The 18,659-nt window shown below is 40.2% G+C and overlaps 1 protein-coding gene across 3 annotated transcripts in view; it reads right to left on the bottom strand.

The window, feature by feature from the left end:
- The window catches only part of LOC115168037 (lysine-specific demethylase 5B-B), a 35,712-nt gene extending 18,022 nt beyond the window's left edge, over positions 1-17,690 (bottom strand). Inside the window, exons 1-9 of one of the 3 annotated variants that reach the window (XM_029722887.1) lie at positions 17,346-17,690; positions 13,355-13,432; positions 11,619-11,741; positions 9,475-9,645; positions 8,669-8,725; positions 8,207-8,407; positions 7,863-7,962; positions 7,499-7,614; positions 5,411-5,569 (exon numbers count right to left, since the gene is read on the bottom strand). In XM_029722887.1, coding sequence (XP_029578747.1) covers positions 5,411-5,569; positions 7,499-7,614; positions 7,863-7,962; positions 8,207-8,407; positions 8,669-8,725; positions 9,475-9,645; positions 11,619-11,741; positions 13,355-13,432; positions 17,346-17,498 — 1,158 coding nt within the window. In that variant the 5' untranslated portion in view covers positions 17,499-17,690. The remainder of the gene's footprint in view (positions 1-5,410; positions 5,570-7,498; positions 7,615-7,862; positions 7,963-8,206; positions 8,408-8,668; positions 8,726-9,474; positions 9,646-11,618; positions 11,742-13,354; positions 13,433-17,345) is intronic. The other 2 variants (XM_029722888.1, XM_029722889.1) reach the window with 2 other exon arrangements.
- Between the last annotated feature and the right edge of the window lie 969 nt (positions 17,691-18,659).

Genomic DNA, 18,659 nt, shown 5'->3' with positions numbered 1-18,659 from the left:
CTAGCACTCACCTGTCAACTAGCTGTGCTATACACTCACCCCTCAGCTGCTTCAACCTCAGCAGCCAGCAGAGCAGACTGTGTGAACTGAGTCAACCCACAGAATACATTTTGGGGGTATTTAATTCTGCTACATCGCGTTGTACTGTCGGTGGTGTAGGAGGTGAAAAGGGTGTGACTGTAGCAGAGGTGAGCTGAAGGTGAGTTCGAGTAGCAACTGTGATGTGATCCCCCTGAGACTCGAAGAGGTGTCTCCTCCTGTCTATCATAAATGTATCTATATTTTAATACCGTAAGCATCTCAGCTGCGGGAGGATCTCCTCCTGCAATTTTGGGCCAATTTGCTCCATTCTGCTACACTCACTGTCCTCCTCCTCCTGTGGTTGGCATACTAGCTTCAAGTATAATTTAATTAGGGTTTACGTCCCGGCACGGGGCAGCCATATGAGGATGAAACTCATACATTACATGGCTAATTTGCAGCTCATATAAAAGTGACCCTTCAGGGTATTTCTCTCTTGCCTCCACTATCCATGCTCTACCCTTTTGGTTACAGCAGATGTGAGATTATTTATTGTATGCATGCCCAATGCAGACATATGATGGGATTAATATTGGCCTCGTGGGTATGTCTAATGTACATGTGACTTGTCATTCCTATACTGAAACAGGATGAGCAAGCCCTCACCCATTGTTTACATTTTGTTGAGACGCTTTCTCCATTTTAAATGATACTATTAGAAAAGCACTCACATCTGAGAAATTGTATGTGGGAATAATTTGATAATAATTTATTCATACTGGCAAGATCAGTGTGTGGGTTTTTCTTTTTCATTAGACAATTAATGAGTCTAACCATGTTGAAGGTTACCAGATTTGATTTCTACTGCTACTGTATATGCCGTGATGAAATGGATTAGTGCGAGCCCTACCCTTGTAATGAAGGTAGGCCATAAGGATAACATACACAGGAGAGAGACATTACTCGCAAATATCACTATCATGAGGGTGTGCAGAAAGTTACATTTTAAGGTTCATTTGGTTGAATTAAAATACAGCTTGCTTGAAATAAAAGTAGCAATTTGTGTGCTTCATGGGGCGGCAGGTAGCCTAGTGGTTAGAGCGTTGGACTAGTAACCGAAAGGTTGCAAGATCAAATCCCCGAGCTGACAAGGTAAAAATCTGTCGTTCTGCCCCTGAACAAGGCAGTTAACCCAGTGTTCCTAAGCTGTCATCGAAAATAAGAATTTGTTCTTAACTGACTTGCCAGGTTAAATAAAGGTCAAATTAAAAAAATGTAATGCATCATCCTTGTGTAATTAATATGCAGTTCAACATTATCACCACAAGATGTCAGCGCTAGCATTTGTATTGTATTATTGTAGTATTGTATTATACTACACGTAAACAAACCACTAGCAAGGTCGCGTAATGTGAAGTCTGAATACATGCCTAGAACAAACAAGCGGTTCAATAAAATTACAGTATGTATCTTAATTGAAACTAAGTGGGCAATACACCTGGGTAAAATATAGTTGCGTTTTGGAGACGAAGCAAACGAAGAGCTAGGAGACAGATTAGTGAGGGGGTAAAGAGGCTGATAGTGGGGAAAGAGGCTGATAGTGGGGTAATTGCTGCTGCTAGCTAACTTCTGATGTAAACAAATGTGGCCATCAATTATTGGACTCGTACGCTAGCTACATTTAGTTTAGTTATATAGTTGGCTGTCGTGAGAGAAATTCATATATCTAGCTGGTTAACAAGGTAAGCTGATCTTTCTCTACCTTCACATCACACTAGTTCTGTGGTTATTTGCTGTGCTTGCCAAATGTAGCCAACACCACCACCAGAGCAAATGGATAATAAACAGGAAATAAATGTCTGATTATTTTGTTTACTGGATCTGGTAGTAACAAGTCAATGTGTTTGTTCTGTTTTTTGGTAGGATCAAGAACAACGATCTTGTCATTTTGTACAATTATGGCATGCTTCAGCGCTGGCTGTTTATATGGGAACCTCTTGGTTGCGTGTGCATATAGAATGTGTTATTGACAGTTGAAAAGGTCTATAGCTAACACATATCGGTAACACTAACAACTTTGGTACTCTGTAGAAGTAACAGCGCTGAGCACATTCATATTATACCCTCACAGGAGCCAGTACAGACTCTGAACTGTGAAAGTGGTTATTTATTTGATCTTCTATATATTTTTTTAGGGGGTAGATCAGCTTTATTATTGCAGATAGATTGTGGCTTCCATCAATGTAATTGTCTGCATAATTTCCAATCCCCCATACATGTTTTTTGTAAATATAGAATATATATACACACAGTGCATTCCGAAAGTTTGTCCCCCCCCCTCAATCTACACACAATATCCCATCATGACAAAATCTGTTTTTGCGTAGAAATTTGCGCACATTTATTTTAAAAATTATGAAATATTACATTTACGTAAGTATTCAGGCCCTTTACTCAGTACTTTGTCGAAGCACCTTTGGCAGCGATTACAGCCTTGAGTCTTCTTGAGTATGATGCTACAAGCTTGACACACCTGTATTTGGGGAGTTCTTCCCATTCTTCTCTGCAGATCCTCTCAAGCTCTGTCAGGTTGGATGGGAGCGTCGCTTCACAGCTATTTTCAGGTCTCTCCAGAGATGTTTGATCGGGTTCAAGTCCGGGCTCTGGCTGGGCCACTCAAGGACATTCAGAGACTTGTCGTGAAGCCACTCCTGGGTTGTCTTGGCTGTGTGCCTAGGGTCATTGTACTGTTGGAAGGTGAACTTTTGCCCCAGTCTGAAGTCCTGAGCACTCTGGAGCAGGTTTTCATCAAGGATCTCTCTGTACTTTGCTCTGTTCATCTTTCCCTCGATCCTGACTAGTCTCCCAGTCCCTGCCGCTGAAAAACATATCCACAGCATGATGCTGCCACCACCATGCTTCACCGTAGGGATGGTGCCAGGTTTCCCCCAGACGTGACGCTTAGCATTCAGGCCAAAGAGTTCCATCTTGGTTTAATCAGTCCAGAGAATCTTGTTTCTCATGGTCTGAGAGTCCTTTAGGTGTGTTTTGGCAAACTTCAAGCGGTCTGTCATATGCCTTTTACTTAGGCATGCCTTCCGTCTGGCCACTCTACCATAAAGGCCTGATTGATGGATTGCTGCAGAGGAATGGAATTTTTGTGCATTCAAATTGCCATCGATAAAATGCAATTGTGTCCGTTGTCTGTAGCTTATGCCTACCCATATCATAACCCCACCATGGGGCACTCTGTTCACAACGCTGACATCTGCAAACCGCTCGCCCACACAACGTCATACACGTGCTCTGCTATTGTGAGGCCGGTTGGATGTACTGCCAAATTCTCTAAAACAACGGAGGCGGCTTATGGTAGAGAAATTAACTTTCAATTCTCTGGCAAAAGCTCTGGTGGACATTCCTGCAGTCAGCATGCCAATTGCACACTCCCTCAAAACATAAGACATCTGTGGCATTGTGTCGTGTGACAAAACTGCACATGTTAGAGTGGCCTTTTATTGTCCCCAACACAAGGTGCACTGTTGTTGAGATCATGCTGTTTAATCAGCTTCTAGATATGCCACACCTGTCAGGTAGGTGGATGGATTATCTTGACAAAGGATAAAATGCTCACTAACAGGGATGTAAACTAATTTGTGCTAAGAAAATGTAGATAAATAAGCTTTTTGTGCGTATGGAAAATTTCTGGGATCTTTTATTATAGCTCATGAAACATGGGACCAACACTTCACATGTTGCGTTTATATTTTTGTTCAGTATATATTATTGATTGTTTGACTATGACTTTTCAAATCACCCATCAGTGCTAATTTGCAGAGTAAGCTCCAGGTACATGTTGCAATTCTTTAGCCATTCCTGAACCTGCGACCAAATTCCAGCTTCATATGGACTAGAGGTCGACCGATTAATCGGAATGGCCGATTTCAAGTTTTCATAACAATCGGAAATCGGTATTTTTGGATGCCGATTTGGCGATTTGACTATTTCTCTCTATACAATTTGTATTTCATATACCTTTGACTATTGGATGTTCTTATAGGCACTTTAGTATTGCCCGTGTAACAGTATAGCTCCCGTCCCTCTCCTCGCTCCTACCTGGGCTCGAACCAGGAACACATCGACAACAGCCACCCTCAAAGCAGCGTTACCCATGTAGAGGAAGGGAAAAAACTACTCCAAGTCTCAGAGCGAGTGACGTTTGAAATGCTATTAGCGTGCACCCGGCTAACTAGCTAGCCATTTCACATCGGTTACACCAGCCTCATCTTGGGGGTTGATAGGCTTGAAGTCATAAACAGCGCAATGCATTGCGAAGGACTGCTGGCAAAACGCACGAAAGTGCTATTTTGAATGAATGCTTACGAGCCTGCTGCTGCCTACCATCGCTCAGTCAGACTGCTCTAACAAATCATAGACTTAATTATAACATAACACACAGAAACACGAGCCTTAGGTCATTAATATGGTCGAATCCGGAAACTATCATCTCGAAACAAATTCTGACAAATTACCCAAAGTGTTGCATATACCCTGACTGCGTGCAATGAACGCAAAATGACACAATTTCACCTGGTTAATATTGCCTGCTAATCTGGATTTCATTTAGCTAAATATGCAGGTTTAAAAATATATACTTCTATGTATTGATTTTAAGAAAGGCATTGATGTTTATGGTTGGAGCAACGTGTACCTAAGCGATTATATGCAACGCAGGACAGGCTAAATAAACTAGTAATATCATCAACCATGTGTAGTTAACTAGTGATTATGATTGACTGATTGTTTTTTATAAGATAAGTTTAATGCTAGCTAGCAACTTACCTTAGCTTCTTACTGCATTCGTGTAACCTCGTGGAGTGCAATGTAAAGCAGGTGGTTAGAGCGTTGGAATAGTTAACCGTAAGGTTGCAAGATTGAATCCCTGAGCTGACAAGGTAAAAATCTGTCTTTCTGCCCCTGAACAAGGCAGTTAATCCACCGTTCCTAGGCCGTCATTGAAAATGAGAATGTATTCTTAACTGACTTGCCTAGTTAAATAAAGGTCTACATTTTTTTTAAAATAACAATTCTTTTTTTTTTAAATAAATAAAAATCGGCCAAATCGGCGTCCAAAAATACCGATTTCCGATTGTTATGAAAACTTGAAATCGGCCATTCCGATTAATCGGTGGACCTCTAGTCTATATGGCACTATTTTTTGGTTCTTAAATTAAACTGGTTCTCTTTTTTATTTATCACAATTTTCTTTAACCAATTTTGGTCTTTAATACAAGGCCAACAGACAAGTTCCTTACCTTCTCCCCCTTCCACTTGCCTCTTCCATTTGAATGTGGTTATTGGTGTGATGAGGTGACTAGACATCACTACTCACTTGAGCCAGGCACTTGGGGCACCTCCAGTCTCCTTTGGGGATGTCGTGTAGAGGGGGTATGAGACAGAATGTGTGGTAACTGGCATCACAGCCATCACACAACAGAAGACGATCCTCGTCACTCCCGCTGCCACACACCAGACACATATACAGGTCCACCTACAGAAGAGGGGGGAAGAAAGTTGTTTAATATAAAACTAATGAATAACCAAAGGGAGTACAATTCAACTTTTGTTTACATAATCACATTTCTTCAACTTCCTATACACTACTGGTCAAAAGTTTTAGAACACCTACTCATCCAAGGGTTTTTCTTAATTTTTATATTATTTTCTATATTGTAGAATAATAGTGAAGACAAACTATGAAATAACACATATGGAACCATGTAGTGACCCAAAAAAGTGTTAAACAAATCAAAATATATTTTACAAGTTAGATTCTTCAAAGTAGCCACCCTTTGCCTTGATGACAGCTTTGCACACTCTTTACATTGTCTCAACCAGCTTCATGAGGTAGTCACCTGGAATGCATTTCAATTAACAAATCAAAATCTTTTATATTTGAGATTCTTCAAAATAATCACTGTTTGCCTTGGTAACAGCTTTGCACACTCTTGGCATTCTCTCAACCAGCTTCACCTGGAATGCCTTTCCAACAGTCTTGAAGGATTTCCCACATATGCTAAGGACTTGTTGGCTGCTTTTCCTTCACTCTGCGGTCCTACTCATCCCAAACCATCTCAATTTGGTTGAGGTCAGGTGATTGTGGAGGACAGGTCATCTGATGCAGCACTCTATATCTCTCCTTCTTGGTCAAATAGCCCTTACACAGCCTGGAGGTGGGTTGAGTCATTGTCCTGTTGTAAAACAAATTATAGTCCGACTAAGCACAAACCATATGGGATGGTATGTCGCTGCAGAATGCTGTGGTAGCCATGCTGGTTAAGTGTGCCTTGAAATCTAAATAAATCACAGACACAGTGTCACCAGCAAAGTACTCCCACACCATAACACCTCCTCCTCCATGCTTTACAATGGAAAATACACATGCAGAGATCATCCATTCACCCACACCACGTCTCACAAAGACACAGCGGTTGGAACCAAAAATCTCCAACTTGGACTCCAGACCAAAGGACAAAATTCCACCGGTCTAATGTTCATTGCTCGTGTTTCTTGGCCCAAGCAAGTCTCTTCTTATTAGTGTCCTTTAGTAGTGGTTTCTTTGTAGCAATTCGACCATGAAGGCCTGATTCACAGTCGCCTCTAAACAGTTGATGTTGAGATATGTCTGTTACTTGAACTCTGTGAAGCATTTATTTGGCCTGCAATTTCTGAGGCTGGTAACTCTAATTTATCCTCTGCAGCAGAGGCAACTCTGGGTCTTCCATTCCTGTGGCGGTCCTCTTGAGGCCAGTTTCATCATAGCGCTTGATGGTTTTTGCGACTGCACTTGAAGAAATGTTCAAAGTTCTTGAAATGTTCCGTATTGACTGACCTTCATGTCTTAAAGTAATGACGGACTGTCATTTCTCTTTGCTTATTTGAGCTGTTCTTGCCATAATATGGACTTGGTCTTTTACCAAATAGGGCTATCTTCTGTATACCCCCCTACCTTGTCACAACACAACTGATTGGCTCAAACTCATTAAGGAAAGAAATTCCACAAATTAACTTTTAACAAGGCACACCTGTTAATTGAAATGCATTCCAGGTGACTACCTCATGAAGCTGGTTGAGACAATGTAAAGAGTGTGCAAAGCTGTCATCAAGGCAAAGGGTGGCTACTTTGAAGAATCTAACTTGTAAAATATATTTTGATTTGTTTAACACTTTTTTTGGTTACTACATGATTCCATATGTGTTATTTCATAGTTTTGATGTCTTCACTACTATTCTACAATGTAGAAAATAGTAAAAATAAAGAAAAACCCTTGAATGAGTAGGTATTCTAAAACTTTTGACCGGTAGTGTATGTTACACAAAAACATGTAAAATGTGTTCTGGTGTAAATACATTATACTGTTGATAATCAATTTAAGAGTATTCTCTCTCAAAAGAATGGATTAAATAAAGCCACACTTACTACACTCACTGCAGGAGGTGGGGCATCAATACTTGTTTTTTTCTTATATCGAGACTTGTTTTTGTCTGCCTCGCTCACCGGCTCGATGGGTTCTTGTTTCACTAGAATGGGAATGTCTTTTTATGTAAAGAAAAATTACATATGATGAGCATAATGAGGAACATCAGAGGATTTAACTAATGAATTACCCATGGTGTATCTTATACCCTTGCCTGAACATCATACATTAACTTCCAATATTCACTCTTAAAATGCATGGCCCAATACATGGATTGAGTAGTATACAAGTGTATAGATATTGGCACCGATCACACATATTGTGTTAACTCTTTTGTGGTTAAAGTAAAGCCTTGTTAATACTGACCTGGCTCGGGCTTGGCAACAAAAGAGCCCATCCTCCTCCTCAGATTTGGTCTGTTGTTTTCACAGGGTTCAGTTCCTGGTTCTGTCTTCACACAACCTGACTGTGGGTGGAGAAATAGAGTTCTAGTTAACTACAGTAAATACCACTAATGATCTTACAAAGTTTATATGCAATAGAGAGAAATGTGCCAATGCATTCATGAATAATTGAGAACACCCATAAGGCTTTAGGCAAATTACACTCAAATTGGCTTTCTTATGCAACTCCTCCATTTTCTGACTTAAGGATTTGAAGGGGATAGAGTAAAGTAGATGGTTACAGGGTAGTTGTGCAATCTGAATTACTGGTTTTAAGAGGAGTTCTTCTGACAAGTGTGTGTGGCTCTGTACGACAAGGTCATCCACCTCAGCTCTCATCCACTTTGCTCTGTGGGCGCTGTTGCAGCAGGACTCGGTTGGCTCAACAAAGTGCTGCCTCTCGGTCAAGTCAGGGGGTTTACACTCCTTGTCACTCGTGTCAACTGGCAGGGTTGGCTCCTGGACAAACTGCAGGCATATACAATGTAATGTTATACAATATATAGTTAATCCATTACAAAATGTAGAATAAACGTACAACCAACAACAAATCAAAAGACATGGCACACATCTATGGCAGCAAGGACACCCAGACTATGGCAGCGGTGCACAGACAAAGCACTATGAGACCATTTTAAACAAAGAATGGTTGTATTGCAGTCTAACATTTCTGTGTAACCAAAAATGTGCTCTGTTAATTCTTAGATAATAACCATGAGGCAGACATACCGTGTCAAGTTCAGGAGCAGACACTAAACGCATCAGCTTGGACGCAAGCTCTGGTGCCTAAAGCAAGAGAGAGCTTCCAAAGTTAACAACAACGACCCAATCTATGTTCACTCAATACGCTTTCTCTACAGCGTTCAATAAATGTATTCAATATTGAAAACGATCCTCACTAGACATTAGACAAACATACTTCCCGCATAACAGCAGTAAAACTATGGTTGAACAGTGCTCAACTTGCCTACAGATGAGCCAACCAAGCGCTTAATAAAGCATTAGCTGATTCATAAAGCCCTGAGTGCAATGTGAATAGACACAGACAGATTAACCAATGAGTGTTAGGCAGGGGTTGGAACCGATTCAGGGAACAGACCCGAAAACCAGAAAATAATTACATTTTTTGAGGAACAGAACCAGAACTGAGAATGAAAGTGATCTATACTGTTCTGGAACAGAAACATTATTTTAAAAGCATGGGAACCAGTTAATAACATTCTGGGCCTTTTTCCCCCACAGTCCCACAAAAAACAAAAATTTAGTTGCATGTCGCACACTACACTTGTCTGTCTAATGCATGTACATAGCTTGCCCGCTCCATAGAAAGCTGCTCTATCCATTGGTCAACTAATTTAAAGTTGAGTGAAATGTAAAAAAGAACGATATAAACCGTTACTTTTTGGGGGTTTGAATTGGTTCAGAACTTTATTTTGCTGGTCGGAAACAGTGGAATGGAACGTAAAAATATAATGGTTATGTTCATAACGAAACGATTGGAAAATAATTGGTGTTGGGGCATCTGTCCAACTTACCAGGAGGTTGGCTCCACTCTGGAAGAGGTTGTAGGGGTAGAGAAGTCTCTCATAGTGTGACCGTAAGTGAGAGCCAACAGCCTTGCCAGGAGCAAAGCCCATCTTAAGCGCAATCGCCGTCCAACGTCTATCGCGACACACAATATCAAATCCGCCCTCATCTGCAACATTCTGAAATAAAATGTTTAAAAGTTAGGTAGAGTCAGTGGATTCTGTGCAATGCTATCTAAGATGGAATAAATGTATAATAGTTTGAAACAACGCTAAACACTAGTGTCATGACGTTGCCCTCTTTGAGTACAGCGAGCACAGTTGACCCCCTCACCCTCTACCATCCCCCTACTTCTGCACCATCTCCCTCTGTCTCCTACACCCAGGCTGCTGTGGTCAGAAGGTGGTCGTAAATTCCAAAGAGAATGTCCTGCCTCATGGCCCCAGTTTTGAGACAGAGTGAGGTTTCATAGAGAGACAAAGGAATTCTTCCACCTCACAGGATGGGGGAACCGAATGACATATATGTTCTGGAGAAGGTATAAAAGATCGGTGAAGAATTCAGCTACGAACTGGTCCATTTGGCACAATGTTGTGAAACTCATTAGAGACAATATTGCCATATTACCATAATAATGTTTATATAATAGCCTCAGCTATGAGACTTACATCTAAATGGTTGTATCAACTGAATGAATAAGGATAAACCTATTTGGAATATGTTGAGATGCTATGTACTGATGTTAATGTGAGAGAATTGTATTTCTGTTCAAAGCTTAACTAAGTCACCGGCACGCCCCCAGGGACACAGACAGGACAGGGCGTCATGTGACAGCCTTTTCTACATTCAGTATATGAACCCCCCCACCCAGGGTTTCTTTCTTTAGACCAGCTTACCTCGAGAAAAGAGGGCTAAGGTTTGACCATGCATTCCTCTACTGAACTTTAACCATACCACGTGGTTAAACTTTTAGACTATCGATACCGACAGAATAATAACAAGGCTTTGATATTAATTACTAGTCTGCAGCTAGAAATTCGGTATCATTGAACGCGAAGACCGACGAAAGATCCATTCTATAACGACGTTAATGAATGTCGCTTTGAATGATCCATTCTAACCGAGAGAGAGAGAAAGAGAGAGAAAGAGAGAGAAGAGAGAGAGAGAGAGGATGAAACTCTCCAACAAAGATCACGACGGCACACTGAGCATAAATATATATATTGATTGCAATTGTTTCCGAATGAGTGAGCGTTCATTTGCAAAGGATTAGCATATCAATTGTTAATATTTATCAACTCTGTTGTGCCTTCTCAGCTGACCCTTATCACCCTTTGTTTAACAAGCCGCCATGCCGGTTTAGCCCACTAGGGCACATTCCTCTACCATTGATTTGTAACGATACCTACTGTTTTGTATGCTTTCTGTGAATTACTTAGTTTAGTAAATAAATTATTTTAAGACAATTGATGTATGGATGACTTAGTGAAGACTGGGTTCATGCAGATAACAACAATTTACGACGTTTGGAATGAGACTGACGCGAAGTAATAACACATCATTAAAACAAGAAGATAATCGATCAGGTATTATATCTGACAGTTATATTAGGAAAATTATAACTGTGTAATCTGAATATTTTCCTTGGTGCCCCGACCTCCTAGTTAATTACAGTTACACGATTAATCAGTTTGTCGCGTAATAATAATTACAGAGAGTTATTTGATAAAAATAAGTCTTCAGTTTTAATGATGCTCAAAGACACGACACTAGTGATGGAGAAACAAAGCTTCTTGAAAAATATTGAGGCTTTCCAGCCAATTGTGTCAAAAATTGTTTCATTACTCAAGGCTTTGATCAACACAGCGTACACTAGTGGTACCTGCTGGTCAAAAGAATTTAGAGCAGCCAAACGTTTACACATATAACGTCCCACATGTCATAGCGTGTGGGCAGGGTAACCTTTTTGTCTTCTACCGAAACCGTTGCCAAGCCAATTAGGTAGTTGTTTGATGAAACAAAGCTTCAGACGTCATTGATCACATGATTCTGAAAATGATAATCGGCACACTGCTTTGAAGAAAACTGCTTAGTGATTTTGACCTATGCCTCAGAGCTCTGGTATCAAATCTATCACTACTAAACACCCAACCTTGTTGAGTTGATACAGGTCCAATATCTTCCTTTCCACATGAGGAATCTTCAGGGAACACCCCTGCAACTCCCAGAACTTTGCAATCTGGTCCAAGAAGTTAAGCTTAACTCTGGTCTGTGCCTAGGAAAGGGAAACAAGGGCGATATATTAGTCACTGTAGGAATTTTTATTTAGAGAATCATGGCGGTGATAAGTGTCCTGGCTCAGCTATGTGATGCAATAAAAAAAATACAAAACCTTCAGTGCTACGTCAACTAGACAACTGCATTGACAAGGACCCTGACCAATCAGTTTAATTCCCCTTTATAGGCCAAGGTGTCAAAGTGGTGCACATCTTCAAGGGTATTGTACATTAAACTAAAATCTAGGCTACACATCATGCAAAGTGACTTTCTTACCAATTTTCCCTCTAACCAGCGCGAGTGTGTGGGCATGCAGCTCCCTGGGACTGCTGCGCAAGAGATATCAGCCCGCACAGAGAAGCCTGGGATTTAACTTTTCCCCCTTAGTTAACACTATCAATGTTTCCCTTTACTCTGGGAATTGTGATCGAATCAACGCAATATTAGCCACCTTCAATGCAACATACCGAAATTAAACAAACTGAGCAAGACCTAGTATGCAAAACTAACTATGCAGGAGATTTTGTTGTAGGCAGAACGCATCGGATTAGGATTCTATTGCATTGACATGCAAGACTCTACACAGCCAATACTCTACATATAACCAATCAGAGCTGCAGTAGTCCTATATGCAAATAGACCATTGCCATATATGGATCTGTGCAATTCACATTGATCTGGACTGTGTTTACAGCATGAGGGGTCGTGTGTATTTTTAATTTAACTAGTTAAGAACAAATTCTTATTTATAATGATGGCCTAGGAACAGTGGGTTAGGTTAACTGCCTTGTTCAGGGGCAGAACGACAGATTTTTACCTTGTCAGTTCAGGGATTCGATCTAGCAACTTTTCGGTTACTGACCCAACGCTCTAACCACTAGGCTACCTGCCGCCCCAGGTAGATGCGCTTGTTTTGAGATCAAAGTGAGAGCTGCATGTAGCCACCTGTGCACATTTGCTCATATCATGTGCTAGTTAGTGAGTTATTAGCCCAGTTATAGATAATTTGTAGTCAGCAATGGGGGAGTGATTGCTTCCTACAAGAGCACAAAACCTGTACATTTCTAGACAACTTTGAAAAGCAAAGCAGGTGAAAAGCTATTTTTTTTACTTAAAAGGCGCAGTGTTGTATTTTGAGACAGGCTTGAATAAGCTTAGTAGCCTATAGGCAGAGGGTTGCATAATCGGTCTGATTCTCTGTAATAATGGTATGGGAATAACACCACAACAACATTTCCAGTCACCTTGTCTGAAGGACAAGTGGATAAACAGGTTAATGTCAAGCCCTGCATGTTTTTTTTTCTAAAGTCTCATGGAATATAGGCCTACATTGAACACAAGTTGGCTGATACTGTAGGCTGAATGATAGAACAGCTATTTCCATGGTAAAATGTTATGGGATGCATTTTGGTAGGCCTACATCATGATCAACTAGCCACAGTAGCCTACTTGACCACTGTCTGAAACTGTATCTTAAAGCTAGTACAGCCTCAGTGTTCATAGTAAATGCACGCTGGAAGTTGCACAGAATTTTCACAATGTTCAAGTTTGCGCTCAGCAGACCTGAAATTTGCTCAGTGCTGAAAACATTGAGGGAAAATTGCTCCTTACCTCCAGTTCATTTAGCCTCTGTATCCGAGGAGTGAAGTGCAGTCTGTCAACATCACATGCAAATGGAGGCTGCCAGTCCTATGAGAATACAACAAAATATTATTATTAGAACGACTTAAATATTACACATAATAAATAGGTCTATCGCACAGCTGAAAAGATTTTTCAAAGTACCACATAACACCCAGCAGTATGGAGACATCATACAATAAACCAGTCATTGCCATGTATGGGACACCTGTCAGTAACAGATGTTTAGCCTACAACTCTAAGTCTGTCTATTGGTCTACCGTGGTCATGGAGTTACAGTTGAAGTCGGAAGTTTACATACACCTTAGCCAAATACATTTAAACACAGTTTTTCACAATTGCTGACATTTAATCCTAGTAAAAATTCCCTGTCTTAAGTCAGTTAGGATCACCACTTTATTTTAAGAATGTGAAATGTCAGAATAATAGTAGAGAATGATTTATTTCAGCTTTTATTTATTTCATCACATTTCCAGTGGGTCAGAAGTTTACATACTCAATTAGTATTTGGTAGCATTGCCTTTAAATTGTTTAACTTGAGTCAAACATTTTGGGTAGCCTTCCACAAGCATCCCACAATAAGTTGGGTGAATTTTGGCCCATTCCTCCTGACAGAGCTGGTGTAACCGAGTCAGGTTTGTAGGCCTCCTTGCTCGCACACGCTTTTTCAGTTCTGCCCACAAATTTTCTATAGGATTGAGGTCAGAGCTTTGATGGCCACTCCAATAACTTGAATTTGTTGTCCTTTAAGCCATTTTGCCACAACTTTGGAAGTATGCTTAGGGTCATTGTCCATTTGCAAGACCCATTTGCGAACAAGCTTTAACTTCCTGACTGATGTCTTGAAATGTTGCTTCAATATATACACATAATTTTACTTCCTCATGATGCCATCTATTTTGTGAAGTGCACCAGTCCCTCCTGCAGCAAAGCACCCCCACAACATGATGCTACCACCCCTGTGCTTCACGGTTGGGATGGTGTTCTTCGGCTTGCAAGCTTCCCTCTTTTTCCTTCAAACATAACGATGGTCATTATGGCCAAACAGTTCTATTTTTGTTTCATCATACTAGAGGACATTTCTCCAAAAAGTACAATCTTTGTCCCCATGTGCAGTTGCAAACCGTAGTCTGGCTTTTTTTAATGGCAGTTTTGGAACAGTGGCTTCTTCCTTGCTGAGCGGCCTTTCAGGTTATGTTGATATTGGACTTTTACTGTGGATATAGATACTTTTGTACCGGTTTCCTCCAGCATCTTCACAGGGTCCTTTGCTGTTGTTCTGGCACTTTTCGCACCAATCTACGATAATCTCTAGGAGACAGAACGCGTCTACTTCCTGAGCGGTATGACGGCTACGTGGGCCCATAGTGTTTTTACTTGCGTACTATTGTTTGTACAGATGAACCTGGTACATTCAGGCGTTTGGAAGTTGCTCCCAAGGATGAACCAGACTTGTGGAGGTCTACAATTTTTTTCTGAGGTCTTGGCTGATTTCTTTTGATTTTCCCATGATGTCAAGCAAAGAGGCACTGAGTTTGAAGGTAGGCCTTGAAATACATCCACAGGTACACCTCCAATTGACTCAAATGATGTCAATTAGCCTATCAGAAGCTTCTAAAACAATTACATCATTTTCTGGAATTTTCCAAGCTGTTTAAAGGCACAGTCAACTTAGTGTATGTAAACGTCTGACCCACTGGAATTGTGATGCAGTGAACTATAAGTGAAATAATGTCTGTAAACAATTGTTGTAAAAATGACTTGTGTCATGCACAAAGTAGATGTCCTAACCGACTTGCCAAAACTATAGTTTGTTAGCAAGAAATGTGTGGAGTGGTTGAAAAACAAGTTTTAATGACTCCAACCTAAGTGTATGTAAACTTCTGACTTCAACTGTACATTTTTCTCAATACAATTTGCTAGTTATTTTAGGGTTACAACATGAGCATTGTAGAGCATACAGCACGATTGATTCCTTATCTTAAACCCACTAGCCTAACTAACATCACCTAAAGACCAACAAAATGGCCAGATGGAATTCAACAGCCAAGAAACGGTGTGTGAACATTCCATTGCACCAGGATATTTACATCCATCTATGAAATTACTTATCACTAATTTTAGACTACATCCAATATTGATGGATAGTTATAACCAATACTTGTCTTTTTTTTTACCTACACTGTTGGAGCTCGGCACATAAGAATTTCAGTGTACCCTAGGATTACATCTGCAATCCTGTGCATGTGACTAATAAACTCCTATCTAATAATATATACATTATATGATTGATGCCTATTATTCATTTATGGATTCCATTTTTTGGGGTTCAGGGGCCCTTTTCATTTCAGTTTCCAAAAAGGTCACAGTTATAAATAAGTTTAGGCTACACCAAACTGGAGACTAATAAATACAGGTGATCCTTAGTTGTGGGAAGTTAGAAGTTTGTCTGAATGACATTAAAAACAACATTCATAGTAACTAATCAACCAACATTACCCGTCTCAGTAAAGTTACAGCTCTTTGGCATTACCAGTGACTAGGGTTGCAAAATTCCAGGAACTTTCAATAAATTCCCTGATTTTCACAAAATCTGGGAATTTATTGAAAAACCTGGAAATGTATTGAAAGTTCACAGTAATGTTGAAACCCTACCAGTGACTACGTCAGACCATGTCAAAAGGTTGCCTATTATTTTTGATCTACCAAGCTAATCAATTAAAGACAAAAGTTGCCAGAAGATACCGACCCTACTGTTACGCTTGTTTACACCGAGCTGCACTGGGGTTAAATTAAGACACCGTGGAGACTGCGTGAGATATGGGTCAGAAAATGTACCTCAATGCAGGGATGGGATATTCCACTGTACTCAATTGTACCTTTATCCACACTGATACATCGACTAGAAGATTGAAAAACTGTTAGTTTTCTCAGAAAACTGCTATTTTCGTCCTCATCGCATGCTAGCTTGCAGTAGCCATTCTGGAATGGCAATGTTAGCCAATCAACTCCACATGCCATTCCATGATGGCTGCCGTTAACTAGCATGAAGACAAAAAGGGCAGTTTTCTGGGGGGAGAAAAACAGTATTTCAATCTTCTCAATGGGGCAGTGTGGTTATAGGTACAATTTGGAGTACAGTGGCATATCCCATCCCTGCATTGAGGTAAGTTTTCCGACCCATATTTCATGCTGGCTCCACAGTGTTAATTTAGCCATGATTGCGTTCAGATCCCAATGCAGCTCAGTGTAAACAAGCATAACGGTAGGGTCGGCATTTTCTGCCAAAGACAAATGGTGTATGCGTGTGTATTGTTTTCTCGCCTGATGACACAACTACGCTGATCAGTCTTGGTAGCAAGCTGCTAGCTAATGAACCCAGCTGTAAATCTCCACGTAAATTCAATTGACATAGCTAGCTTTTTTGTTTATTGAATGCTGTTTGTTTTAAGTAACGTTAACTAGCCTACGTTAGCTGTTACTACTAACGTTGGCTAACTTGTCTTTTTACACTGAACTGACAGACTTCACTGTCGGTCATCGCACTAGCTAGTTTGACATTTGTCGTTAACGAAAGGATAATCTCACGATTTGTTAGTCGGCTAACGTTAGCTAGCTAACTCAATTAGCTAGCACGACGATTTCAGTGATTGAAGAAGCAGTCAACATTGTGTAAGCAGGTTACGTTAGCAAGTTATTTTCAAGAACGTTGCCTGCTGCAGTTACACAATGCCACTAACGTTAATTCAGTTGGTCAGGTAGCTAACGTTAGCTATTAAAACTAGCTTGATTATGAAGTTAGCTAGCTATATAAAACATTTTAATGATACAAAAGAATCAGCAGAACCTTCATCCGCCATGTTGAAAAGGTCCCTTTAACCCCCCGTGTTTGTGGTTGTCAGTCTTGTTAAAATGGTTTTAAAGAATCTGTTAAACCATTCAGCAGCTCGACCACACTTACCGGAGGCGGGCGGACCTTACAAATACCCGTTTTTTCCGCAATTGGACGGATCTTATTTATATAAGCAAAAGGATCGGCAAATTCCTCCCAGCTTGGTTCGAAGACTGGGCACTCCTGAGGCGGCTTGAACTCGTCCGGCCGAGGCTGGGTCATGGTCTTAGTCCAATCTTAGAGCTCAGACAACACAGGTAGCCTGATCACAACAGTGTGTCACCTTATCTTATGGTCTGTCCGGAGGTATATCCTTCTAATTTTCCAATGTCAGGGTCTCTCGAAGTCAATCGGGATCAACAATACGAGGCAGCTCAGCCAAACACACATACACACACAGTGAAACGAATGTTCTAAGGCAGTGACTACGTCCGCCTAAAAAAGTAGATACCATATAATTTTTCTAAAACCTCTTATGTTTGCAAACTCATTCTCTGATCTTAGACATCAATCCTACTGCATGTTAAACATTGTAAATCAATATAGATTATAGGCTTTTATTACATGGATTGTGATTATTGTCGATTGCACCAATATATTTCTAAAATGATTCCTAAATATTTTCCTATATTTCAATTGTTAATCACATACAAACATGAATATGTAAATATACAACTACCCGTTTGTTTTGACACATCATTGTCGTGTTGAATTTAGTGTAATTTACACAGAATTATGTTGGAAAATATGGAGTATAAACTACGCATAAATTACTACTTTCTTTAGTCAGACCCTAATAATTAAAAAAAAACTAAATTGTAATGAAACATATATAAGCTATGTAGAGGCCTATTATTAAGTCACAAGATTGAATGCACCCGACTGATGTCCTCCGTGAAGTGCTGTAGCACACAGTGCATTTGAAGCCTATGCTACATCCAAACCAGCATCTTCATTATAGTGTCAAATATTGTTCGTCTGACAAAACATCGTCTTATTGACAAGTTGAATATACGTAATTGTGCACCATGTTGATTGGTAAAATATTAGGATTTCAGTGTATTCATTCTTGCAAATGCTTTTCATTGTATCCTCACTGGCTACTGTTTATTATCGCGGATGGATATTTTCAGGTGACACCTTCACCGCTGCCGGATCTTGTTCTTTAAATAGCCCCGATGGGAGTATTTTGATTGGATGTATCTGCTTTGCAGGGGACGAGCATTGATGACTTTTGATATGTAACAGTTTGAGGCTAGTCACAAATTATATCCATGCGCTCCACAATAATGATCCAGAGACCATAGCCCAGTAGCAACAGTCATCAGCTCACGGAATGCAATGGGTTACAACTGTTTATTACATAATTATAAAATATTTATA

The sequence above is a fragment of the Salmo trutta genome, chromosome 30 (genome assembly GCF_901001165.1).
Source record: "Salmo trutta chromosome 30, fSalTru1.1, whole genome shotgun sequence".
NCBI lineage: Eukaryota > Metazoa > Chordata > Actinopteri > Salmoniformes > Salmonidae > Salmo > Salmo trutta.
The sequence above is the reverse complement of the archived record's forward strand: the minus strand, read 5'-3'. Positions and strand labels throughout refer to the sequence as shown.